The sequence below is a fragment of the Leucoraja erinacea genome, chromosome 14, assembly GCF_028641065.1.
Source record: "Leucoraja erinacea ecotype New England chromosome 14, Leri_hhj_1, whole genome shotgun sequence".
Classification (NCBI taxonomy): Eukaryota; Metazoa; Chordata; class Chondrichthyes; order Rajiformes; family Rajidae; genus Leucoraja; species Leucoraja erinaceus.
In genome coordinates this window covers 48,837,237-48,865,092 of record NC_073390.1, presented here as the reverse complement: position 1 = coordinate 48,865,092, position 27,856 = coordinate 48,837,237, and the positions used below count along the sequence as shown (strand labels likewise).

Sequence of the window (27,856 nt, the reverse complement as noted above, 5' to 3'; positions counted from 1 at the left end):
TAAAATCTGAAACATGGATGCCATGTGCAAGTTGGGATGACTAATTGAGATTCCTATTATGCAGAGTTTTGTTTCAGAGGGGGTAGAAGGATGGAGAAGTGAGGATGAGCAGAGGTAAATCCAAAAGGAATTTACACATGGAGCTCGGAGTTCAAAATGCAGAGCATTGTGCACAATGAAAACACAATGTTAATCAGATAGCTGTGATGAAGGCTAAATGGGGCTGATGTTGGGTAGAGTGATGGTAACAGATTCGGATACATGGATATTTACATGTTGACTAAAATCTGAGTGAAAATGGCTTATTGTGCACATTTCTTTCTTCAGGGATTCAGACGATAAAGTTAAAGTTCTTATGGATTCAAAAAGAGATGATTCACAGCCATTTGTAGGTTTGGCCTTCAAACTAGAGGTAATTCATTAATAGTATTGTTATTTTCTTTATGCATTCAAATCCAAAACTTGATAATAGATTAGTGTTTCGTAATTTGTAGGTTGCCCTCGAAATAACAGGGTTTGGTAGATTTTATTGATATTCAACAGAATTTTAAATAATTTTTGCCAACTCAATCATGCTGACCAGCTTTTATGAACGAGACCCATTCCTTTCTAATTCTTTCCTATCCGCATGCTTGTCTAAATATCTACTAAACGTTGCCATTGTACCTACCTTTACAACTTTCTGTGGCAGTTCATTCCTTATACAAACAACCCTCTGTGTGTGCGTGTAAAAAAACCTGAAAACGCCCCTCAAACCTGTAAAGATTTCCCCTTGCACTTTAAAACCAGACCCTGGACTCTTCTATCCTGGGGGAACAGAGAGTGACCAATCTATCTTGTGACTGTCAGAGTGTGACTGTCTATCTAGAGAGACCAATCACCTTATCTACCAACTCAAAGTTAGTTTATTTGGGGTCAGAGAAGCAAAAAAGCATGTGTCTATCGTGTATTGAAGTATGCCATTTACAGGGTTTTTTAGAAAAGGGGCTTGTGTCTGCGCTGTATAGCTCTCTGACATCTATTCTTTGAAGTGCATGAATTTTCCAAAATCTATAATATCATTTCAATTTTTGTGGAATTCCCTGCCACAGAGGGCAGTGGAGGCCAATCACTGGATGGATTTAAGAGAGAGTTAGATAGAACTCTAGGGGCTAGTGGAGTCAAGGAATATGGGGAGAAGGCAGGCACGGATTATTGATTGGGGACGATCAGCCATGATCACAATGAATGGCGGTGCTGGCTCGAAGGGCCGAATGGCCTCCTGCACCTATTTTCTATGTTCTATTTTTCTAACTTCTAAAGTTCTAAAAGTTATCACCAAAAAATTCTATGCAGGATCTGTCTGATCTTAATGTAATGGAAAACTCCAATTAAACTGCTTGGATTGCAACGGAACAATTTTAATTTTGCAGAAAAAAAATTCCACTACTGCGTAATGTTGAATTAGTGTTATGCTGATCTAAAGTTGTTTTGGTATCGGTATAATTTTCCTTTTCATTTATCAGGCAGGTAAATTTGGACAGTTAACATACATTCGAGTTTACCAAGGTATGCTAAAGAAAAGTGAGAACATCTACAACACACGAACAGGCAAGAAGATTCGAGTGCAGCGCTTAGTTCGATTGCATGCAGACCAGATGGAGGTATGACTTCTGTGTAAGAAGGAACTGCAGATGCTGGTTTAAACCGAAGATAGACACAAAAAGCTGGGGTAACTCAGCGGGACATGACTTCTAACTGAATGTACTAAATATTCTTTCCTGTATTTGTACATTCTCCAATTAACTATTAATGCTGATAATTCTGCATCTATTGTTTGTTCATTTTGTGATTATAAACGATCCACTCTGGTAAGAAAGTTGAATTTCTTATTTAGAAAGATACGTTCATAAGACATCAGAGCAGAAATCGGCCATTTGGCTACTCGAGTCATTCAATCATTGCTCATTTATCTTTTAATCTCAACTCAATTCTCCTGCCTTCTCCCCATTACCTTTGACACGTACTAATCAAGAATCTATCAATCTCCGTTTTAAAAATACTCAAAGACTTGACCTTCACAGCCGTCGTGGCAATGAATTCTACAAATTCATCACCCTCTGGCAAAATAAATTCCTCCTCATCTCCTTCATAAAGGTACATCCTTTTATTCTGAGGCTGTGCCCTCTGGTCCATGACTTTCTCACTAGTGGAAACATTCTCTCCATGTCCACTCTTTCTAGGGACTTTCATTATTCGCTGTTTCAATATCTAAGTGTGTTGCATTCCTCAGGACTACCTGACGCAGAGGCAGGCGTAACAGTTTTAATTGTCATGTTTTTGTAAAGTACATATTCAGTTAATATTCATGCTTTGAGCATGTGCATCATAATATTGAAATTTGAAAACTGAGATGAAGGTACTTGATTGTCTTATCTTCTGTATAGTAATTACAGATATTGTTATATGATTATGCTTATTACATGAAGGTAAAACTAAAAATTACCTTACACCCATATAAAGGAAATTAGACCCAATTTCATTGTGCATTGGGTGACACTTTAATCTCTACAGTGAGTGAATAAGTTGGAAGAAACCTGACAAAGTTTAAATCATCAACCTAGTCTCAAGTTATTTATTCAATGATGCAGAATTCTTCAATGCATTCTTTAAATATGCTTGTTCCCTCAGTTTGGTTTGAAAGCAAAACTTTTCTAGTTCACTGGTGGAATTGGTTCAAGCTTTGCCAAAAGTTTTGTAAATTATGATATAATTAAGTAGAAAGGCAATTATATAAACTTGTTAGGCTGCTGTTGCTGCAAGTCGGAATTTAATTGTCTGTTTTGGGACATGTAATAAAAACACTCTTGACTCTCCCTTGACTTCTGACTTCTCACGATTTCATGAGGGAAAGGGAATGATTGTTAAATTGATTCAATTTACATGAAAAATAACTACACTTTGTTGCTTTTGATAGGATGTTGAAGAAGCGTATGCAGGTGACATTTGTGCTTTATTTGGCATTGATTGTGCTAGTGGCGATACATTTACTTCAAGATCAAACGGCAATATTTCAATGGTAAGAAGAACATTTATAGCATTTAAAAGCATTTATCGGCTTCATTTGGTGAAATTGCAGAAATTTCATGTAATGGAATATTCTGATTTATAATTTAACAATAAACATTTGCACACAAGTAAACTGAAAGTTTCAATTAAATCTCTTCTATTGGCAAAAAAAATCACCGGATAAAAATGGTTGCATTTTTTGTTAAATTCTGGTAGGTAAAAAGTTAAATTCTTGCCTCTTTGCAATTTTTTTTTTTTTTACTTTTTGCAGTTGTACCAAATATTTTTTTTAATCTTTCAGGTTTCTTCAAGCACAGTATTTGAAAATACATTTGCTTGTTTAAAAAAAATAATTGAAGCTTAATTAAAAAAAATAACCCATCAACGTGTATATTTTGCTTAGATTATCCAACATATAATATCTGTGATATTACCTGTGCAATGATAAGTTTTCTCTTTTTACTACAGGAATCCATTCATGTACCTGAACCTGTGATATCAGTTGCAATAAAGCCTGTTAATAAGGTATGCATATCTGCATTCAAACTCCTGAAATGTAATTTCTATGTCCTCAGGTTATTCCATACTTTTTATTTCAACCAGCGAGCTCCCTTTTTCCAGGTCATTTTTGGTTACTCTTGAGCTAACTAGAAATGCTCTAAAATCTCCCTATTGTACCAGTCAAGAAAAATATTAGAAAGGAACTTGTGAATTTGTGTCACTCATACCCAACTGTAGATCAACTGGGAGTGGATTGGACAGAAGTATATGATGTACAAATCTGTACTAAAATCAAATGTAAGCCTTCTAGAAAATCATGAAGAAAGATTAACATCAATTGGAGCCATGACGTAAAAAATGGATTAGCTAATGAACATTAAATAACATTAGATATTGGAACTAATTATGGCAAATTACATTCCATAATTTCCACCTCCTAATCTATCACTTTATCCATCTGATCATTTTAACAATTTATGGTACAATGTATATACTGAAAGTTTTACTTTGTTTGGAAACAAATCAATCATGGTTAAAATTATGAATATCTGACACCACCTGTTTTACAATAAAATAATCAAATGTCGGCAGTAGACAAATTCTCTTTCATTACTTTTAAAAAATCTAATTATATACTCGGTTTCCTAAATTCATAGATCAAACTACTAAACACCCCCCCAAGATTTGTGTTATTTTGGGAATATGATGATGTAAATTTACTTTGTATTTAAATGCACTGTTTTGACCGAATGAAATTATTATTGTGCTCTAAAGCTTCAGAAAATACTTTATAGACTGCCGTATTCTGTTTCAGAATGATTTAGATAAATTTTCCAAAGGAATTGGCAGATTTACACGAGAGGATCCGACTTTCAGAGTTACTTATGACACGGAGAGCAGAGAGACCATTGTATCAGGAATGGGCGAATTGCACATGGAAATTTATGCACAGGTATTAAACCTTTCACAACAATGCTTTATCTAAATGTCTTGAGCTTTGATTAGGTTCAGAAGTTTTATTAGCATTAAAGTTCAAAATGAATATAGTGAACCGCCGTTATAATGGACCAATGTGGGGGGGGGAGGGAGTGGTGTCCATTAGTACTGATTTCCCATGACTATCCATGCTCTCCAAAGATGCTGTCTGACCCGCTGATAGTTTACAATTATTTAAATGGTAAATGTAGCTTCAGAAGCGTTTTCATTTTGCATGTTAAAACCCACCTGAGAACCATGGGCGATTTTGCAATTTTACTGACGGATTTTTCACTTTTAAAACTTTTCATATAACAAATGAATAAAGATAAAAAAAGTCAATAATGCCTTACTTTTGATGAAATGCAGAGAGCAAACGCGATAATTCCCGATATTTTGGATCTTTAAATCTCCACGACAAATGTCCGCTAAGCACTTCCGCTGTTTTTGCACCTTCAACTCCCTCTTGAATTTACCTTAGTTTCTATCTTTCTCTTGGACTGTAAATTTAGGTAGCTGTGCCTCGTGGTCACCCCGACTGGCACAGTAAATTGCAGCTCACAAACTGGCCGTTTTCGATGTTTTTAACAGGTGTGAAAGTGCGTGTTTTCCCATTCACTAACATGTACCGGAAGTGACGAGTATCCTCCAGTTAAAATTTGCGGTCACGTGGGCCAGGATCTACGCTCCAGTGACCTTTCGTGAAATCACCCTATACTTGCATATAGTGATGGGTTTATTTAAAAGTCTTGTGTAAACCTGATATATACCTAATAATTTCAGGTAATCCGAGCTAAGAATTGTTTTGTTTTCCTATAATTCAGTTAAAATTCTATCGATGTACACTACTTTGACAAGCACGCGATCCCCTCAAATAGTTGCAGCTGAAGTTCAATGTAATCAATTATTGGGCATCTCCTTCGTTCTCTCCCAAGGTCCAAATCTACAGCAAAGTAACAAACTATCTCTTGTATGTTATTGACAAAGTTACTCCATTCGTAATGGCAATTTCTATATGCATTTAATGATGCCACTGTAAAATCAGCTGTGTATATAACATTGCTTTTTCAGATTTTTTATGATCTACTCATTCGAATTTGCATACTGATATCGTTTATCTTGTCGTGATCCTGTTCAGTATAAAACAAGCCACAGTAACCTCCATAATTGTAAAGCAATTATTTGGAATTTATGGTAGCTTTACGGTTGCTAATTTTATGGATTGGTAAATGACTTCATGTACATTGAATATGCTTCATTGAACATGGATGAATTATATTCATCTTGACAGTGATAAAGATAATTGGTGAAGTGTAATTACCTTTCATTTTAGTGCTAACATGTTTTTGAACCTATGGAAAGCTTTTAGATAAGTGCATGATAATTTTCATAGTTTTTATAGTGTAAATTCCAAACTATTTCTCATGTTTAATACTCATCTGTTTTTAACAGTTTTTTTTATCCTGAAATACTGAAGAGTTGGTTGATCTTTATTCTTTATGCAAAATTCAGGGATAATACACAATTTTATCAAAGATAGTAACTATCTAATTTTGTGCAATGTCTTTAACAGTTTTCTAATACATTTCACAAAGGAATGAGAAGGGAGGTTTAGAGTGAATGAAGATGATTAGAAAGTCTTGCCAGAGGGTTGTAGGATGCAGGGCGGGATATAGAGCTGCAGTTTAGAGGTTTATGGTGCATGAGACAAGGAAAAACATACACACAATGACTAGTTTGAATTTTCATGAATAGAATAGACTTGGTTCCGCAACTTGAGTGCCTTGGAGAGGAAACGACTACAAAAAGTAGTAAACACTGCCCAATACATCATCGGCTCTGACCTCCCTTCCATCGAGGGGATCTATCACAGTTGCTGCCTCAAAAAGGCAGGCAGTATCATCAAGGACCCACACCGTCCTGGCCACACACTCATCTCACCACTACCTTCAGGTAGAAGGTACAGGAGCCGAAGACTGCAACGACCAGGTTCAGGAATAGCTACTTCCCCACAGCCATCAGGCTATTAAACTTGGCTCGGACAAAACTCTGAACATTAATAGCCCATTATCTGTTATTTGCACTTTATCAGTTTATTTATTCATGTGTGTATTTACGTATATAATGGTATATGGACACACTGATCTGTTCTGTAGTCATGCCTACTATGTTCTGTTGCGCTGAAGCAAAGCAAGAATTTCATTGTCCTAGCAGGGACACATGACAATAAACTCTCTTGAATCTTGACTTTATTGTCACATGTGACAAGTCACAGTGAAATTCTTTGCTTGCATACGTTGCCAAGGTATGCAAATAGTCACGCATTAAAGGGCGTTTACAAAGTTACAGATTACAAAGTTACAGGTCCTCCACTGTCCATTGTTCTTCACGACAGTCCCCTCACGCCGGGTCCCCTACACTCTTACCCCTCCCTCACGGCAGTTTCCCCCATGCTAGTTCCTCCTATGTTCCTTCACTCGGCAGCTGCTTCCTCACTTCCACGTGTCCGACCTCATAGAAACATAGAAATTAGGTGCAGGAGTAGGCCATTCGGCCCTTCGAGCCTGCACCGCCATTCAATATGATCATCCAACTCGGTATCCTGTACCTGCCTTCTCTCCATACCCCCTGATCCCTTTAGCCACAAGGGCCACATCTAACTCCCTCTTAAATATAGCCAATGAACTGGCCTCAACTACCTTCTGTGGCAGAGAATTCCACAGATTCACCACTCTCTGTGTGAAAAATGTTTTTCTCATCTCGGTCCTAAAAGATTTCCCCCTTATCCTTAAACTGTGAACCTTCCAGAAGCACCGGGAGCCGTCATCGACCGCCGCACTGACCTCACCACTAACGCTGCCAGGATCTCTCTGGACGCCTCCATGGCGCTGACCCAGGCACCAATGACCCGGGAGGTCCAGTCTACGACCCGCGAGCCTCCGGCCCATGAGGCCCAGGCTGCGAAGTTCCACCGCCGGCCCTTACCGCTGGCCTCGGCTTCTGCTGCTCGCGGTGCTTCTGGAAGGAGATTAGGAAGGAAAAATCTAAACTTGAATAGTTGAGCCATTTTTTCTTAAGGACCTACTAATGATACTCAGAACAAGCATTATAATCAGTTACTTTATACGCCAGGATAGATTTAATGAACTGTGTTGCCTTGGTCTGCATTTATGGGAGGACTTATAATTTATTCCGTGTAAAATTTGTGGAAGCTTGCACAGGTTAGATCAACAGTAATCTATCTGGGCCCCCCTCGCCTTTTTCATGTCACTGCAGAGAATTCACTAATATTGCAAATGTTTGTTTTTTATGTTGCTTCCTTCTGATGACAGAAAGTGAATGGGATGTTCCCCTGACTTACTTGTTGGGTGAATTTTATCCCAAGGACTAGTTCACAAAACCAGCTGCTTCTCTAGCAGAAATAGTAATACGACTGCCTTGGCAAACATCCTTGCTAAGATCGAGTGATTTAAACTATATTAGGAATAATAGTTGGAATAGTTAACAATAAATACTTAATTGAACAAATATGTTCTGGTTCAGGCCTTTTGTGTAACAGCTACTCTGTTTTTGAGCTCTGCGGTTGTGAATTTAACCCCTTGCATATAATTAAAAGTGACATTGTGATGTATATTAGACTTTTTTTCTCTTTCTGGTAAATAGTCAATGATGCCAGAATTTGTCTTTGGCCTCTGGCTAAGAACACCTCCAATGGCATAGATTCATTTACCAACAACACCACTGCATCCTGTATTTTATGCATTTTACCAATTGTATCAGTAAACTAAAAAATAGTCGATAAATTAAATTATCCAAAGCTGTTTAAGGTTAATTGGAGTTCTCAGATCAGGATTTGAGTATTTCGGCACCTGATTGTGATTGTGATACATTATGAAATGTATTTATCGCCATTTTTATTTTAGAGAAAAGTACAGTTTAGGATACATGTCAACTTTTATGACGGAGTCATAGTCATAGAGTGATACAGAGTGGAAATGGGCCCTTCGGCCCAACTCGCCCACACTGGCCAACAATGTCCCAGCTACCCTAGTCCCACTTGCTTGTGCCTGGTCTATAACCCTCCAAACCAGTCCTATCTATGTACCTGTCCACCTGTTTCTTAAACGATGGGATAGTCCCAGCTTCAACTACCTTCTCTGGCAGCTTGTTCCATACACCCACCACCCTTTGTGTGAAAATGTTACCCCTCGGATTTCTATTAAATCTTTTCCCCTTCACCTTGAACCTATGTCCTCTGGTCCTTGATTCCCCTACTCTGGGCAAGAGACTCTGTGCATTGACCCAATTTATTCCTCTCATGATTTTGTACACCTCTATAAGATCACCCCTCATCCTCCTGCGACTCGACCTTCAAGGAACCATGCACTTGTACTCCTAGTTCCCTCAGCTCTACAATAACGCCGCAAAATTCAACACCTCACACTTCTCTGTATTAAATTCCATCAACCATTCCTCCGCCCACCTGGCCAATTGATCCAGATCCTGGTGCAATCGTTCATAAACATCTTCACTATCTGCAAATCCACTAACTTTTGCATCATCAGCGAACTTGCTAATCTTGCCCTGTATGTTCTCATCCAAATCATTGATGTAGATGACAAACAGTAACGGTCCCAGCACCGAGCCCTGTGGCACACCATTAGTCACAGGCCTCCATTCTGAGAAGCAACCTTCTACCATCACCCTCTGCTTCCTTCCATGGAGCCAATTTGTTATCCATTCAGCTATCTCTCCTTCGATTCGAGATCTAACCTTCCAGAGCAGCCTACCATGCGGCACCTTGTCGAATGCCTTACTAAGGTCTATGTATACAACATCTACAGCTCTGCTTTCATCAACCTTTTTGCTCACGTCTTCATAATTCTGTGACCCTTGTAAATGAAATCTCGTTTTGCATCTTCATGTATATGCTTTTGTATGCTGCTTTTATGCTACTGTTTTTATTCAGATTCCACAACAACAGCATCTCGTGAGACTTCTAAGTCTTGCAAGATAGCTGGATGAGTTCTAGATTAAAAGTGTGTACGTTTTCAGAACCGACTTTGAACACTGGTTTCCCAAATAGGGAACTCTAACAAGCAATGTACATGTACTTATCGTAGATTCAGTACGATGCTCTAAAGAAGCCTAAAATGATATTAAATTATTTAACCTTTTATTCAATGCCAGAGACTCGAAAGAGAATACAATTGTCCGTGTCTAATGGGAAAGCCTAAAGTTGCCTTCAGGGAAACCATTGCTGCACCTGTTCCGTAAGTAAAGTTTCATATTATAAATTCACTCTTGTTTTAAATTAATTACCACAAATAAAAGCTGTTACATTTTTGTTAGTCTTGTCTCATTAGAGCTGCAAAATACGAGGCAAATTTAAAATGTCTGAATTACCATAGAGACAGTTGAGTCCTGGGATATAGAGGAGAAAACAAATGGCAAAAGTAAGGGCACAGTTTTGAGGAACATTTTGAGAAACGGATAAAACCAGGTAAATAAGAAAGATCGAGGTGAAGGTAAAGCTGTTAATTCTGGACTTGCAAAACGCCATTGTGAGAGTACCTTCACACCTTCGTGAAAGTACCTTCACGGGTGTGCATGTGTATATAAATATATGTACAGTGCCCTCCATAATGTTTGGGACAAAGACCCGTCATTTATTTGTTTATTCGCCTCTTATTTATTTATTTGTTTCATTTGCCTCCATACTCCACAATTTGAGATTTGTTATAGAAAAAAATCACGTGGTCAAAGTGCACATTGTCAGATTTTATTAAAGGGTATTTTTACACATTTTGGTTTCACCATGTAGAAATTGCAGCTGTGTTTATACATAGTCCCCCCATTTCAGGGCACCATAATGTTTGGGACACGTGGCTTCACAGGCGTTTGTAATTGCTCAGGTGTGTTTAATTGCCTCCTTAATGCAGATATAAGTGAGCTCTCTTTCGGCACCTAGTCTTTCCATCACCTTTGGAAACTTTTATTGCTGTTTTTCAACATGAGGCCAAAAGTTGTGCCAATGAAAGTCAAAAAAGCCATGATGAGATTGAGAAACATGAATAAAACTGTTAGAGGCATCAGCCTAACCTTGGGCTTATCAAAATCAACGGTTTAGAACATCATTAAGAAGAAAGAGAGCACTGGTGAGCTTTAATAAGCAAAGGGACTGGCAAGCCAAGGAAGACCTCCACAGCTGATGACAGAAAAATTATCTCTATAATAAAGAAAAGTCCCCAAACACCTGTCCGACAGATCAGAAACACTCTTCAAGAGTTGGGTGTGGATTTGTTAATGACCAATGTCTGCAGGAGACTTCATGAACAGAAATACAGAGGCTACTGCAAGATGCAAACCACTAGTTAGCCGTAAAAATAGGATGGGCAGGTTACAGTATGCCAAGAAGTACTTAAAAGAGCAACCACTGTTCTGGAAAAAGGTCTTGTGGATAGATGAGACAAAGATTAACTTATATCAGAGTGATGGCAAGAGCAAAGTATGGAGGAGAGAAGGAACGGCCCAGGATCCAAAGCATACCACCTCATCTGTGAAACACGGTGGTGGGGGTGTTATGGCCTGGGCATGTGTGGCTGCTGAAGGCACTGGCTCACTTATCTTCATTGATGATACAACTGCTGATGGTAGTAGCATAATGAATTCTGAAGTGTATAGACACATCCTATCTGCTCAAGTTCAAACAAATGTCTAAAAACTCAATGGCCGGCAGTTCATTCTACACCAAGACAATGATCGCAAACATACTGCTAAAGTAACAGGACTTTTTCAAAGCTAAAAAATTGTCAATTCTTGAGTGGCCAAGTCAATCACCCAATCTGATCCCAATTGAGCATACCTTTTATATGCTGAAGAGAAAACTGAAGGGGATTAGCTCCCAACACAAGGATAAGATGGCTGCAATACAGGCCTGGCAGAGCAAAGCCAGAGAAGACACCCAGCAACTGGTGATGTCCATCAATCGCAGACTTCAAGCAGTCATTGCATGGAAAGGATACGCAACAAAATACTAAACATGACTACTTTCATTTACCTAACATTGCTGTATCCCAAACATTATGGTGCTCAGAAATGGGGGGACTATGTTTAAACACTGCTGTAAATTCTACATGGTGACTTGGACAGCTTTGGGGAGTGGGCAGATGCATGGCAGATGAAGTTTAATGTGGATAAATGTGAGGTTATCCACTTTGGTATTAAAAAATTGAAGGCATATTACTATATAAATGGCATCAAGTTGGGAAAAAGGATCTGGGGTCCTTGTTCATCAGTCTGTGAAAGTAAGCATGCAGGTACAGTTGGAAGTGAAGAAAGCGAATGGCATGTTGGCCACAAGAGGAGTCGAGTATAGGAGCAAAGAGGGCCTTCTGCAGTTGTACAGGGCCCTAGTGAGACCACACCTGGAGTATTGTGTGCAGTTTTGGTCCCCTAATTTGAGGAAGGACATTCTTGCTATTGAGGGAGTGCAGCATAGATTTACAAGGTTAATTCCTGGAATGGCGGGACTGTCATATGCTGAGAGAATGGAGTGGCTGGGCATGTTTAGAAGGATGAGAGGGTATCTTATTGAAACATATTAGATTGTTAAGGGTTTGGACACGCTAGAGGCAGGAAACATGTTCCCGATGTTGGGGGAGTCCAGAACCAGGGGCCACAGTTTAGGAATAAGCGGTAAGCCATTTAGAACGGAGACGAGGAAACACTTTTTCTTACAGAGAGTTGTGAGTCTGTGGAATTCTCTACCTCAGAGGGCGGTGGAGGCCGGTTTTCTGGATACTTTCAAGAGAGAGCTAGATAGGGCTCTTAAAGATAGCGGAGTCAGGGGATATGGGGAAAGGCAGGAACTGGGTACTGATTGTGGATGATCAGCCACGATCACGTTGAATGGCGGTGCTGGCTGGAAGGGCCGAATGGCCTACTCCTGCACCTATTGTCTATTGTGAAACCAAAATGTATAAAAATGGCCTTTATTAAAATCTGACAATGTGAACTTTAACGACATGTGATTTGTTTTCTATTACAAATGTCAAATTGTGGAGTACAGAGACAAATAAATAAATGATGGATCTTTGTCCCAAACTTTATGGAGGCACTGTAGGTGTATAAGTGTGTAGACACAAAAAGCTGGAGTAACACAGTGGGACAGGCTGCATTTCTGGAGAGTAGGAATGAGTTACGTTTTGGGTCGAGACCCGTGTGTGTGTGTGTACATATATAATGTATATGTGGGTATATGTATATGTACACACAATGAACTTTCTTTTTCTCATTTATTATATTGTTTACAGTGTACTATGTTTGCATATTCTATTGTGCTACTGCAAGGAAGAATTTGATTGGTTCTATCTGGGACATATGACAACAAAACACTCTTGATGACAGCAGTGGTTCAAGCAATTTGTTCATCATCCCCCTTTTAAGAGCAGGTGGGATGAATATGGAGCTATTGTTTTGTCAGCAATATCCATGTCCCATGCTTTGTTCAAAACCGTAACCTCTGACAATATGGGCAAATGTCAGGTTTGAATAAAATGAAATAGAGAATATATTATCCAGACCGTTTGATTCTCCCAGACCAAACTCTTTGATTCTTTGTGGTCCAATTCATACACCCTGCTGGAATGTGTGGAAATAATGTTATCTTCTGTTGCTAACTTAGACCTCTTTATTACTATTCCGAGCTCATGAAATAATCTGAAATTGAGACATTGCAGCACTCGGTATATTCTTAAAAATAAACATGGCTCTGCATATGAAGGCTGGATGCCTTGCATTACCAAAAAGTATTCATTCTTAACCTACAAATAATACTGTGAAATATATCCAAAACAGATTATGTTGCATTATGATTCTAATTTGAAATAGTATTGACCATTCTTTATTGATAGGTGCAACTTTCTTTAATGGAATAAATTATTGAAGTTAGCAGTTTTTTTCTTAATCTGATATGAGATTACACAAGTATGACTTCAGTATGAAGGTAGACACAAAATGCTGGCGTAACTCAGCGGGTGAGGCAGCATCTCTGGCGAGAAGGAATGGGCGATGTTTCGGGTGGAGACCATTCTTCAGACTCGGTATCTTGTACAATTTAAAGGGGCTGTCCCACTTGGGCGACCTAATTGGCAAGTTTAGAAGAGTATAGGAAACTTTTTTTCAAGTTCTTACCTTCCCGGAGATGTGATTGATTTTCGGATCACATTCTCCGGGCTCTGCAGCCTACCATCGCTGGAGCTGGGAGCTGTCTCGGACTGTCGTGAGCCCCACCGCGGGGCGCGGACTTAACATTGGAGCGGATCCCTTGCCTGGGATCACTCCCACCGCAGCCTGCGGACTTACCTTCAAGGGTTCGCAGTCTCGGGAGAGGCCGAGTCGGGAGCTCCAACGCCACAGAAGGTTCAACCAGCCCCGATGCGAGGTTTGATCGCCCGTTGCGGGGGAGCTGATAACCCCCGATGCACGAGCTGAACGCCTCGACACGGAGGGCCTGAACGCCACCGGCTACGGGAGTCAAGACCGTCCCGTCAACGGTGGGCTCGAGGCCCCCGACCGAGGAAGAACAAAAGGAAGGCCTTGAACTTTATTTCGCCTTCCATCACAGTGAGGAATGTGTAGGAATCACTGTGGTGGATGTTCATGTTAAAATGTGTTTTTGAGTCTGTTGCTTTTAATTGTATGGCTGACCTGGCCAGTGAAATTCCTCCGATGTTGCAAAACATACTTGGCGAATAAATTCTGATATCAACAATAAAGCATTTAAACATAGACATAGAACATAGACATAGATTAATCTGAATTTATTAATCAAAGGACTGTGTTTTTGAAGACTGATCTGGGAAGAAGCGCTGAAGGTCTCTGAGCCAGATCACATGCGTATCGAAGATATTCCCCTTATCCCTGCTCATTTAGCTACTAGGTAGTTATTTTCCCGAAAGATGAAAATCTGCGGCTACACTAACTTCGGGAAAATTGGACACTGAATAGTGGAGAGTGAAGACTACCTCCCTTCGACTATGATGAAGACTATCTACGACTACCTTTGACTACCCTCGATTACCTACGACTAACATGCCGACCTACTAAGACCTACTACGACTAAACCCACGAGTAAGAAAAGTATCGATTTTTTCCATGGCGACCTTTTTTTACTGGCGGACATTTTTCAACGTTGCAAAATATGCCGCAACCTAGCTGAAGCCTCGAGTACGCCTGAGACCACTCTCAAGCATGAAGGAGACTTACAGAGTGCTACGACCTCGTGTCGACCACGCTGCGAGTATGAGTCGAGGGTAAACTCGTCAGAACTCGCGGGTTAGGTCGCCCAAGTGGGACAGCCCCTTAAATGTATTTTAAAGCAGGCGTGAAAATTGCAATTTAAAGGTTTTGTGACTAAATTTGAAGTAGCATAGTTAAATCAAGTCCTGGTCAAACTAATCCAGGTAATACTGTCATAATATCATTCATTAGATTTGTTGTGCTGCCAATACGATACCCTTTAAGTAAAATAATATCAAAATGGTTAGTAATAAGTTTGTAGAGAAAATTTCTGTAGTTGATTCTCAGTTGATTTGCAACGCCGAGCCCTCGGTTCTTTGCGGCCCCATTCCCTCCGGCATTCCAAATTCAGATTCTTCAGAAAAACTTTCAGTTGGAGAGGGTAAGCAAGTGTATTTCACGTTTGGTGGTTGTTTAGGCTGCCACATCACCCACATATTGCAAGTTATTATTTCCTGTTTGGGATGAAGAAAAAAGCATTAATTCCATGTAATTAGTGTGTTGACTGATCATTGTGAAAATAGTTTTAGTTATAACAATCTGCAGGAGGAACACAGTGGGTCAAGCAGCATCTGTGGGGTGGGGGAGGGGGGGGGAGAATTGGCCACATTTCAGGTCAAAACCTTGCATCAGGACAGAGTGGAGAGGGAAGATAACTGGTAGAAAATGGGGAGGGGCAGTGTAAGGCAGGGATGAGTAGGTTGGTGGACTGAGGAGGGGTGAAGGATGATGGGCAGATGGATCCAGCTAAGGGAGAGAGGTGTTTGGAGACGGGTAGAAAGGTGTGGACATGGAAAATGGCAGATGGAGACGTGAAGGCGAATGTGGGGATGGGTAGAAGGATAATAAGAGGATATACAAAGGTTTTGAGTCGTGCAAAGATGACAATGGCAACCATTAAGAAAGAGGAGAAGGGCAGATAGAACAAGTACGAGATGGAGGAGGGATGGGAGGGGGGGAGTCTGTATATTCCGTGCGGTGTAGGGCATGGAACTAGGATCGGGATTAAATTAAATGAGAGTGGTGTTGGAAGAGGGTATAGGAAAGGGAACAAAAATCGGAGGACTGGATCAGCAGAGGAGACGCACATGAGAGATACAGGTTATCTGAAATCGGATAAATCAATATTCATATTATTGGGCAGTGAAGGACTCGGGTGGAATATGAGTTTTTTTCTACTGGTTTGCATCGAACATCATCCCAGCAATGTAGAAGGCCAAGGATGGACAGGTCAGCGTGGGAATGGAAAAAATTGAAATGTCTAGCAACTGGGAACTCGGGATATCTAGTGCAGCGTGCTCTGCAAATCAGTCAACTAATCTGCTCTTGGTCTCGCTGATGGAGAAGAGGTCACATTGGGAAAGTAGTAGACGAGAATGGAGGAAGTGAACCTAGAAGGGTGTTTTAGGTCCCTGGATGATGGTGAAGGAGGAGGTGCAAGAGCAAGTGTGGTTGCAGGGAAGGTGCCAGGGGTCAGGGAGGGGGAGTAGGAGGGATAAGTACAACAGGGAGTCACAGATGGAGTGGTTCCTACTGAAGGTGGAAAAGGGTGGGAAGGGAGAAGATGTACTCATGGTGGGATTTCATTGTAGCTGATGGAAATGATGAATAATGATGTGCTGGATGAAGTAGTAGTGTGAAAGGTGAGGACTAGGGGAACTATATTCTATTTAGAAGGAGGTTGGATGAGATCAGGTCTGACAAATGGAGGAAACATAAAAGAGAGCTCCATCGACCACAGTAGAAAGGCAGCTGTTTCCTGAAAAAGGAGGACATTTCAGATGTCATCAATAGGCTGGCCTTATCTTAAGAGCGTATGGTAGAGATGGAGAAAATGAAAGAAAGCATCTTTGCAAGGATTGGAATGGGAAACCAGGTAGTCTATGAAGCTGTGTGAGTCAGTAGGTTCATGTTAAATATCATAATCACTACTGTCTCCTGAGACGGTCACAGAGATTTAGAAAAGAGACGGAGAAGTGTCAGAAATGGGCCAAGTGAATTTGAGAGCAGAGTATCTATGGAAATAATAGATTAAAAAAATTACCTGGCTTGGTATTTCGTGGAGAAGAATTATGTAGGTAAATTGAAGAAATTCGTCTGTCCTGATCTGGAAAAAAAAAACTATTTAATTATAAAAACATGCAATGCAAATATCAGGCACAGTAATGTTGAGTGATTTTAATTTCTCACCTGTTGGTGAACTTCCCGTATTTGAGCCAAGTTGTACTTCATAACCTCAGTAGACTTTTGCCACATGATGTAGCTGGCACTAACTATTGCCAGTTGCCAGATTGGTCTTGTTTCAGGGGCTATAAATCCAAAATTATCTGATGTGGAGAGGATAAGTTTAAAAGTCTTAATATTTTTGCAACATTTTTGTTAATGTTTAACAATTTGTTACAAGACATGGATAACTAATATACCATACCAGGAATATTGTAGCCAATCACAGGGTCCATCCGTTTTCTCAAATTGAGATAAAATTCATAATCTTCCTTGAAACCGTCTGAGTCTTTAAAATTACACTTTAGAACAGTGTCTGGAACTGATTTCATATAAAATAATACTTTTGCTGTGCAGAATTTAGTAACCTATGGTGAGAGACAATTACTTTAATTTTCAGTTCAGTTTTCTCTTACTACTTCCATTACTTGCAGTGTACCATTTATTCATTTGAGGCAAGGTGCCCAGAAACATAGTTTGTTTACTTATTTTTTTTTAAAGGTAAGGAAAGCTATCGAAGGTTATTCACTTAATTTCCTGTTACCTAAAGTACATTGTCAAAGGAACATTACCCAAAGCAGATGATGTATAAAATAGTTTTTTTTTTCCGTTTGGTTAAAGAATATTGCGTGCATCATATAACTGCTCTTGTTATTTCTACTTACATTTGAGAACCTTCCATTTCTCACTTCAAATTTAAGATGGTACTTGTGCCCTTCGTTAACCATAATCTGGAGAGAAAAATATTGTGTCACCACAGGACTTTGATAACTTAATCTTGCCCCGAATGTAGTCCTTTCCCACCCTCAGTGTATCTCTTGCCTTCATAAAAAGTGTAATATCTAGGTTTTGTACATCTAACCAATTGCCACACCAACATGTTGAATGTGCCACTAAACTAGGCCATGTGTATAATTTCCAGAGCACTGAAATCAAGATTATCTGTATATAGACACAGAATGCTGGAATAACTCAGCGGCTCAGGCAGCATCTCTGGAAAAAGGGAATAGGTGATGTTTCGAGTCGAAACCCTCCTTCAGACTGAGTGAGGATCACCTCTTCACCTAATCCGGGCCAATTTACAATTATATCAAGCCAATTGACCGACAAACCTTCTTTGGACAAACTATGGAGTTACCCAGAGAAAACCCATGCAGGTCAAGGGGGTAATGTAAAAACCGCGTACAGACAAGCACCCATAGTCAGGATCAACCCGGGTCTATGGCGATATAAGGCAGAAACTCTACCGCTGCGCCACCATGCCTCACTAGTAGTCAAGGGAATCAACAAATTTTGATGCATTTTCTGCAAAAAAATATAATAATTGAAGGTGCACACCTTATCCTTGTGTTCACATCTAAGTCACCAAACAAACCCTTATGTAAATCATAATTTCTGGTTTGCTGTAATTAATGGCACAAACATCTATTGGGATGAAAAAATGTATTCAATAGTTTGTTTTGCATATTTATATAAATGTATTGTTCATATTATATGCATTCAAAGGTATCCTAGATTATGAGTAGAGTTGTAGTGAAAGTGATTTATATCATTTTATGCGATTGCATCCCAATATCAGTTTTGACCCAAATTCGGTTGTATAGAAGCGTAAATTGATTTTTTTTGTACACTAATAATAATAATAATGCATTTTATTTGCTGGCGCCTTTCTGGACACCCAAGGACACCTTACAGGACATAAAATCACAATACATTTATCAATATTAAAATCAAGTTGATTAAAAACAAAAAACAAAAAAAACAAAAAAAACACAAAACATTTTAAGCCATTAAAATCAGGGTGAATATGGTGGAAGTTATGTCGAGTATGCTAATCTAAACAGGTGTGTTTTGAGTTGTGATTTGAATTGATCGATAGTGGCCAGGCGACGGATGGGAGGTGGGAGAGTGTTCCAGAGACGTGGGGCAGAGCAGCTGAAGGCTCTGGCACCCATGGTGCTGAGTCTAAATGTGGGGACAGTTAAAATTACAGCTGAGGAGGAACGAAATGACCGGGAAGGAGTGTATGGTAGCAGCAGGTCAGAGAGGCATTGGGGGGCAAGGTGGTGTAGGGCTTTGAAGGTCAGCAGTAAAATCTTGTAGTTAATCCGGTGGTGCACAGGGAGCCAGTGGAGCTGAGTGAGGATGGGTGTGATGTGGTCCGATGATCTGGTGCGGGTGATGATTCGGGCTGCAGAGTTCTGAATGCATTGGAGGCGATGAAGAAGTTTATTGGAGGTGCAAGTGAGGAGGGCGTTGCAGTAATCGATGGGGGATGTGACCAGAGCGTGGATGAGGACTTTTGTATTGTCTTTGGAGAGGGAGGGGCCGAGTCTGGAGATGTTGCGGAGATGAAAGTATGCAGAGTGTGTGATATTGCTGATGTGGGGGCCAAAGGAAAGTGTACTGTCCAGAATGACGCCGAGACTTTTGACATGGGAGGAGGTGGGTATGGGTGAGCCATCAACTGAAATGGTGAATGGGTGGGTTTTGGAGAGTGTGGACTTTGAGCCAATTAGCATGATTTCTGTTTTATTTCCATTGAGTTTTAGAAGGTTGAGTGACATCCAGTTGCTGATAGCTTGAAGACAGGTGGTGAGGGCAGTTGGGGGAAGGGAGGTGTTTGGTTTTGTGGAGAGGTAAAGTTGTGTATCATCGGCGTAGCAGTGAAAATTGATTCCAAAATGACGGAGAATATTGCCAAGAGGTTGAATATAGATGATAAAAAGCAGTGGCCCCAGCACTGATCCCTGAGGAACACCATGGGTGACTGTGGCAGTTGTGGATGTGACTTTATTTCCCTGTTTTCTGTCGTGTAGATAGGACCTGAACCAAAGTAGTGCATTGTTGTTGATGCTGGTGGCAGATATAGACGTTCCAGAAGAATTGGGTGGGAGATGGTGTCAAAGGCTGCTGTGAGGTCAAGGAGGATCAAGGAGGATCAATCATCAGGATGGATAAGTGGCTGGTGTCAGCTGCGAGAAGGAGATCATTTGTAATTTTTACCAAGGCTGTTTCAGTGCTGTGATTGTGGCGAAAACCGGACTGAAATGGTTCATAGAGGTTATTGTTTTGAAGGTGGACGAAGTTGTGTCGCTACTGTCCTTTCCAGAAGTTTAGTGATGAATGGGAGGTTGGAGATGGGGCGGTAGTTATTTGGATTGTTTGGATCAGAACCTGTTTTTTTTAGAATCGGGGTGACAGAAGCTGTTTTGAGAGATGTAGGGACAGTAGCAGTTGATAGGGAGGAGTTAATTATGGACGTTATGATGGGTGAGATAGAGGGCAGACAGGATTTAACCAGGACAGTAGGGATGGGATCAAGCAAGCAGGAGGAGTTCTTGGACTTGGTGATGAGTTTAGTTATGAGTTTATGGTGATGAGTTTAGAAAACTGTTCGTTTTCTCACTGGGACTAGAATGAGGAGGAAGCATAGTTTAAACTATGGATTTGAGTATAGGAGCAGGGAGGTTCTACTGCAGTTGTACAGGGTCTTGGTGAGACCACACCTGGAGTATTGCGTACAGTTTTGGTCTCCAAATCTGAGGAAGGACATTATTGCCATAGAGGGAGTGCAGAGAAGGTTCACCAGACTGATTCCTGGGATGTCAGGACTGTCTTATGAAGAAAGACTGGATAGACTTAGTTTATACTCTCTAGAATTTAGGAGATTGAGAGGGGATCTTATAGAAACTTACAAAATTCTTAAGGGGTTGGACAGGCTAGATGCAGGAAGATTGTTCCTGATGTTGGGGAAGTCCAGGACAAGGGGTCACAGCTTATGGATAAGGGGGAAATCCTTTAAAACTGAGATGAGAAGAACTTTTTTTCACGCAGAGAGTGGTGAATCTCTGGAACTCTCTGCCACAGAAGGTAGTTGAGGCCAGTTCATTGGCTATATTTAAGAGGGAGTTAGATGTGGCCCTTGTGGCTAAGGGGATCGGGGGTATGGAGAGAAGGCAGGTACGGGATACTGAGTTGGATGATCAGCCATGATCATATTGAATGGCGGTGCAGGCTCGGAGGGCCGAATGGCCTACTGCACCTAATTCCTATGTTTCTAAACGTGTAAACTGATTTTTTTTTAAAGAACTTGGTGAAGAATTAGTTGTCAAAGCAGAAAAACTTGCAAACTTTAAGCTGGAGATATTGCAAAATTTGCGTTTAACTTGATTTCTAAGGTAAATTGGTATTTAGTAATACTAAACGTAAGAAAGTATTTGTTGCTAAGTGCTGTGGGTTTGCAGACAAAGTAGTTGTCTCCTTTGGCAACAACCCAATCCACCCTGGAGTTTGCAAAATAGAGGAGTTTATGTTTTTCATCTCTATTAACAAAGCTCCTGGTGTAAACACTTTTAAAATCGATTATATGTACTGTTGATTTAGAAATGGGTGACTGATAATTATTACAATTTGAAAGCCACATTTAACTGGAAGAAGTTAGTTATGTAAACTAGTAACTTTAACGTAAGCTGATTCAGCAGCTTTCCCACTAAAAAGAGGCAGTTGCCACTGCCTGTTTATGTGCTTTACATTTCAATTCTTACTTCTAGTTTGCAACTTGATCTTGAGCTATAATACACGATTGATTACTGCAGAAACAGCACATTTAGATTAATTTTCTGTTCAAAATGTCTTGTGAAAACCTTTGCAAATAGTCTTTTAGAAACCAAGTAATTGTTATTTTTTATAGTCTTACCTGAAGAGATGCTTTCTTCAGCTGATGTAGCTGAAAAACATTGTGTGGCGATCCATGATGGTAGTTTAAATAATGGATGGCCACACTTGCAGCTTGCCGAGCAGCACGAGCTTCTGTACGAAGTTTCATATTAATATCTGGAATCTCTAAATTATTTCCTTGGGACATTCCATTTAGTGATGATATAAAACAACTGACTAAGCATAGAACTGAGTACATGTTTGAACAAAATCAGTGCGGAACTAAACGTTGAGCTCTGTCTGCTATGGCAATTGCAGCTTCAGTTGTTGTGTCAGTTTCACAACCTGCCCCGTGATCTTCACGATTGCGCATTGAAGTACTAAATACTAATGATTTGTGCATTTTTTCATGAACTTAAAAGTGTGTCTACAATATTTGCACATTTCCCTTTTATTCATTAGAAGTGCTGATTTTTCTGTTTATTCTGTGTATCATTATTAAACCAAAAAGGGATTTCCTCTAACATTTGAATTGTACTAAAGTTATGTTAAGTATCTGAAGGCTTTGTGCTACTTTTTGCTATTAATCCCATGCAGTTTACAGGTTTATTGTGTATTCCTGTTCTGTGCTGATTTAGAAATCTAAAACAAAATACTTAGATATTCCAAAAAGAATAATTGCACGTACAATGTCAGATAATTGTAAAAAATTTCAGAAATTGTAGAGAAGAGTAGGTATGTGTGGCTTGCGAGGCAGTAATCCAAAAGAGCTATTTTACATTGACAGTCCAATGTTCAGCCCCTGCAACTCAAACATCAACTTTAATGAAAGGTTATGTTTGTCTTGGGTTCGTTCGTCTGGTTGCTGTATTTTGCATGGATGGTTTTGGCTATTTTTCTCCAACCTAGCGAATGCAATTTATGTTACACATGATTAAATAAATAAATGACCAGCTGAATTGAAGTAAATAGCGACGAAACAATGTTATGCCAATCATAGTCTCTTGGAACTCATATTTTCTCCTTAAAATCTGTTGGCTCTTGAATTTGACAGTTAAACTTTTGATTTGAAGTTCTGAATTTGATTGGTCAGATTGATGCTTCCTTGCAATTATTTGCCTTTGAATCGGGGGACTGCGATATTGATTATGATGTGATGAAAATTTATTCAAGTGTAATTGTAATTAATGATTAGCACTGAGTTTTGGTAAAATAGTAGAAAATAAATTAATTTCAAAAAGCATTAGGGTTGCTAAAAGACTGCAGCTTTTGGCATCTTGGAAGAAGGATGTGGCAGGGAAAGTGGCTTGTGGTAGGATCTTGTGACAGCTGATGTAAAGGATGATGAATGACATGCTGCATGTGCCAGCTAGTTGGCTGGAAGGTGAGAATATTAGGGAAACTATCTCTGTTCTGACTGGAGGGAGATGGGGTGAAAACAGAAGTCTGTAAACAAAAAAGTGGAAATGAAAGAGAGGTTTCCATAAATTACAGCAGAAAGGAAGCCACATTTCTGTAAAAAGGAAGATATTCCAATGTCCTAAAATGGAAGAACTAGGATTGAGAGCATGTGCAGCGGAACAACACATCTCTCAACACATGCTCTTCAGCGCAATACCTGCCAAATATCTACACTCAGCCATAGTAGGAAAACTAATCATGTTTCTTTAACTATCTACAAAAGAATATTAAAGGTACACATAAATGCTGGAGAAACTCAGTGGGTGCAGCAGCATCTATGGAGCAAAGGAAATAGGCAATGTTTCGGGCCAAAACCCTTCAATACAAAAGAATATTGTTGTGCATTGACAGCTTATATGCAGAATTATTTTTTTGATTATTGTTATTTGTTCCCAGCTTTGAATTTACACATAAGAAGCAGTCTGGTGGTTCGGGCCAGTATGGCAAAGTTATTGGAATGTTGGAACCTCTGGAGCCTGAAAATTATACAAAGTTAGAATTTGATGACAGAACAATTGGAACAAATGTGCCGCAACAGTATATACCAGCCATTCAAAAGGTAAGGGGTATGGTTGTTAGCATAAAGTAACATTAGCAATTTTGCAGATGACATAAAAGCTGGATGGCAGTGTGAACTGTGAGGATGCTATGAGAATGCAGGGTGACTTGGACAGGTTGGGTGAGTGGGCAGAAGCATGGCAGATGCAGTTTAATGTGGATAACTGATGTTATCCACTTTGGTAGCAAAAAACAGGAAGGCAGATTATTATCTAAATGGTGTCAAGTTAGGAAAAGGAGGAGTACAATGGGATCTGGGGGTCCTTGTTTATCAGTCAATGTAAGTAAGCATGCAGGTACAGCAGGCAGTGAAGAAAGCGAATGGCATGTTGGCTTTCATAACAAGAGGAGTTGAGTGTAGGAGCAAAGAGTTGTATAGGGCCATAGTGAGACTACATCTGGAGTATTGTGTGGAGTTTTGGTCCCCTAATTTGAGGAAGGACATTCTTGCTATTGAGGGAGTGTAGCGTAGGTTCACAAGGTTAATTCCCGGGATGGCGGGACTGTCATATGCTGAGAGAATGGAGCGGCTGGGCTTGTATACTCTGGAATTTAGAAGGATAAGAGGGGATCTTCATGAAACATATAAGATTATTAAGGTTTGGTCACACTAGAGGCAGGAAACATGTGGGGGGGTTGTTTGTATGGTGCTACCTAAAATTGGACAATGCAATGTTCACACTGTTGGTATTTCACACGTTTTGTCTTTCCATCTCTGTTCTTTGTCGACCATCTGCCAATAAACACCTCCCTCCCCCCTCACCTGTGACCACCTATCACTTGCCAGACTTTGTCCTGTCCCCACCTTGTCCAGCTTATTCCCCACCCCCCCACCACAAGACAATCAGTCTGAAGAAGGGTCCTGACCTGAAACGTTATCCATCCAGAGATGCTGCCTGACTCCTGAACTACTCCAGCACTTTGTATATATTTTTGGTAAACCAGTATCTGCAGTTCCTTGCGCTGAAAAAATTAATTGACAATAGGTGCAGGAGCAGGCCATTCAGCCCTTCGAGGCAGCACTGCCAGTCACTGTGATCATGGCTTTTTTAAGAGGCAAAATTAAAACTAACTAGAATACATAAAACCTATGGCACTGTAAGTTGGTTTAATAATAGAATTTAAAATATTACCATATCATGTTACAAAATGTTTACAATACAACATAAGCCATTCTTCTCAAATATCTGTTGCCGATTCCTGCTCTCATCGATTTCTCATTCAAATCCATCATCAGATCTTTCTGTTTCTATATACTTCTGACACCCCTTAAATAATATGCATCTCAAATATATCTGATAACAAATTTCACATTATAGCTGCTCAGTGAATTGTTTCAGCTAGATACAATATAGCTGAAACAATTAATTTCAATGACTTGCTATTTTTTTCAGCCCTGCTTTCTGGATCTTTCTGGAGTTTATTTGTTCTGCTTTCTCTGCAAATGAAATGATCAACACGTCATTGTTATATCCATCCTGTTAAATCCTCTTAATTTGGAAGACCCACAACAGATTTCCCTTAATTATATACCTAGAAGAAGTACACCATCTGCCCCCCCCCCCCCCCCCCCCCCCCCCCCCCCCCCCCATCTCACTGACCTCCTCTCCCCATACCAACCCTCACAGTCCCTCAGATCCACATCAGCCGGTCTCCTCTCCATCCACAAGTCCTACCTCCGCAGTTTTGGGGACAGAGCTTTCTCCAGGGCAGCTCCCAGGCTCTGGAACTCCCTCCCCCAACTGATCCGCAATTCCGTGTCCCTCACCATCTTCCAGTCCCACCTCATAGAAACATAGAAACATCGAAATTAGGTGCAGGAGTAGGCCATTCGGCCCTTCGAGCCTGCACTGCCATTTAATATGATCATGGCTGATCATCCAACTCAGTATCCCGTACCTGCCTTCTCTCCATACCCTCTGATCCCCTTGGCCACAAGGGCCACATCTAACTCCCTCTTAAATATAGCCAATGAACTGGCCTCAACTACCCTCTGTGGCAGAGAGTTCCAGAGATTCACCACTCTCTGTGTGAAAAAAGTTCTCCTCATCTCGGTTTTAAAGGATTTCCCCCTTATCCTTAAGCTGTGACCCCTTGTCCTGGACTTCCCCAACATCGGGAACAATCTTCCTGCATCTAGCCTGTCCAACCCCTTAAGAATTTTGTAAGTTTCTATAAGATCCCCTCTCAATCTCCTAAATTCTAGAGAGTATAAACCAAGTCTATCCAGTCTTTCTTCATAAGACAGTCCTGACATCCCAGGAATCAGTCTGGTGAACTTTCTCTGCACTCCCTCTATGGCAATAATGTCCTTCCTCAGATTTGGAGACCAAAACTGCACGCAATACTCCAGGTGTGGTCTCACCAAGACCCTGTACAACTGCAGTAGAACCTCCCTGCTCCTATACTCAAATCCTCTTGCTATGAAAGCCAACATACCATTCGCTTTCTTTACTGCCTGCTGCACCTGCATGCCTACCTTCAATGACTGGTGTACCATGACACCCAGGTCTCGCTGCATCTCCTCCTTTCCCAATCGGCCACCATTTAGATAATAGTCTGCTTTCCCGTTTTTGCCACCAAAATGGATAACCTCACATTTATCCACATTAAACTGCATCTGCCAAACATTTGCCCACTCACCCAGCCTATCCAAGTCACCTTGCAGTCTCCTAGCATCCTCCTCACACCTAACACTGCCCCCCAGCTTAGTGTCATCCGCAAACTTGGAGATATTGCCTTCAATTCCCTCATCCAGATCATTAATATATATTGTAAATAGCTGGGGTCCCAGTACTGAGCCTTGCGGTACCCCACTAGTCACTGCCTGCCAAGACCCATCTCTTCGCCTCTGCCTATCCTTAGTCCCACGTCCCCCTCCCTTTTCATCTGTGCTTGAATTGCCTCATATTGTGTTTTGAATTGAATTCTGTCTTTAATTTGTGTACTAGTCATGTCTCTACTATTCATTTCATTCCACTTACATGTTTTTCCTCTACTTGCTAAATTTTTGTACGGTGTCCTTGAGACTCTTGAAAAGCGCCCATAAATAAAATTTATTATTATTATTATTATATTATTCTAATTTCTGTGTTGGGTATAACAGTTAACTTGCAAAATTGCAGGAAAACATTTAGATCTTACCTTTTAGACCTTTTTTATATGTTGTAGATGTCATAACGCTGCATGTTGTTTTGGCAGGGTTTCCATGAAGCCTGTGAAAAGGGTCCGCTGACAGCTCATAGAATCTCTGGGGTGCGATTTGTGTTGGAAGATGGAGCTAATCACATGGTGGATTCCAATGAAATCTCTTTCATCAGAGCCGGAGAGGGTGCAGTTAAACAGGGTCTGTAAAGTTCACACAAAATCAGAAATAAAATGAAATCAACTAGCATTATTCTCAATGTCCTCCACCCTACCCCTTTTTCATCCTTTCATCAAACAATTTAGTTTTGTTAAGTTTAAGTTTTATTTGTCATATGTAGGTTAACACAGGGTCAACGGTACAATGAAATGTGTTTCAAGACAACTGGTCACCTCAGCAATAATATAACATGGATAAAATAAGTTAAAAATGACTTTGTATGTTTCTGTAAGTTTATAAATGGTACTTTGGCACCCTGGTAATGTCAAAACTGAATATTTTTTTTTCATAAAACAGTTTCCACAAATGATAGTATATTTTTCATTTGGGGAACTTTCACCCCAAGTTCTTAACTTCCTTTCATCCCCTTTGGTATTGATCTCAGCTTTGAATATATTGGCTGGGCATCTATAGTCCTCTGGACTAAAGAAATAAGTAACGACATGCTTGTCTTGGAGATGATGTAGTGAAAGTTTCTGAATGAGGGGATCATTTTATGAGGAATGAAGATGAATTGACTCTTACACTGAAGTGGAGAAGGAGAAGTGAATGTATTGAAATGCAAGATTCCAAGAAGCTGTGAGGATGGCAGAATCCAGAATTGTAGAACAGAATAAGAGGTTGTGCACTTAAGGCAGCTCTGGAGGGGAGCATTCCTTTATCAGAGGGTAGAAATTAACCACAGAATTGAGAATGCTTAATCATTAGGTATATTCAAGACGGGCAGATTTTTGTACAGTGAGGGAATTATTAAAAATGGGATCA

The 27,856-nt window shown here is 40.2% G+C and overlaps 2 protein-coding genes across 5 annotated transcripts in view; one reads left to right on the top strand and one right to left on the bottom strand.

Moving 5' to 3' along the window:
* The window catches only part of gfm1 (G elongation factor, mitochondrial 1), a 52,332-nt gene that overhangs the window by 22,320 nt on the left and 2,156 nt on the right, over positions 1–27,856 (top strand). For all 3 annotated transcript variants that reach the window (XM_055646378.1, XM_055646377.1, XM_055646379.1), the window contains 8 exons: positions 328–412; positions 1,506–1,643; positions 2,957–3,058; positions 3,517–3,573; positions 4,364–4,501; positions 9,715–9,797; positions 23,566–23,728; positions 26,929–27,073. In XM_055646378.1, coding sequence (XP_055502353.1) covers positions 328–412; positions 1,506–1,643; positions 2,957–3,058; positions 3,517–3,573; positions 4,364–4,501; positions 9,715–9,797; positions 23,566–23,728; positions 26,929–27,073 — 911 coding nt within the window. The remainder of the gene's footprint in view (positions 1–327; positions 413–1,505; positions 1,644–2,956; positions 3,059–3,516; positions 3,574–4,363; positions 4,502–9,714; positions 9,798–23,565; positions 23,729–26,928; positions 27,074–27,856) is intronic.
* Positions 12,489–27,005, bottom strand: lxn (latexin). 2 transcript variants are annotated; one of them, XM_055646381.1, is made up of 8 exons: positions 26,872–27,000; positions 24,595–24,690; positions 21,749–21,861; positions 17,715–17,780; positions 17,255–17,417; positions 17,017–17,153; positions 16,871–16,933; positions 12,489–15,281 (listed from the first exon to the last, which is right to left on the bottom strand). In XM_055646381.1, exons 1-8 carry the CDS (start codon positions 26,903–26,905, stop codon positions 15,111–15,113), a joined length of 843 nt encoding a protein of 280 aa, XP_055502356.1. In that variant the 5' UTR covers positions 26,906–27,000; the 3' UTR covers positions 12,489–15,110. The 2 variants fall into 2 exon arrangements, with proteins under 2 accessions (XP_055502356.1, XP_055502357.1); XM_055646382.1 differs by lacking the exon at positions 24,595–24,690 and having other exon boundaries at positions 12,490–15,281; positions 26,872–27,005.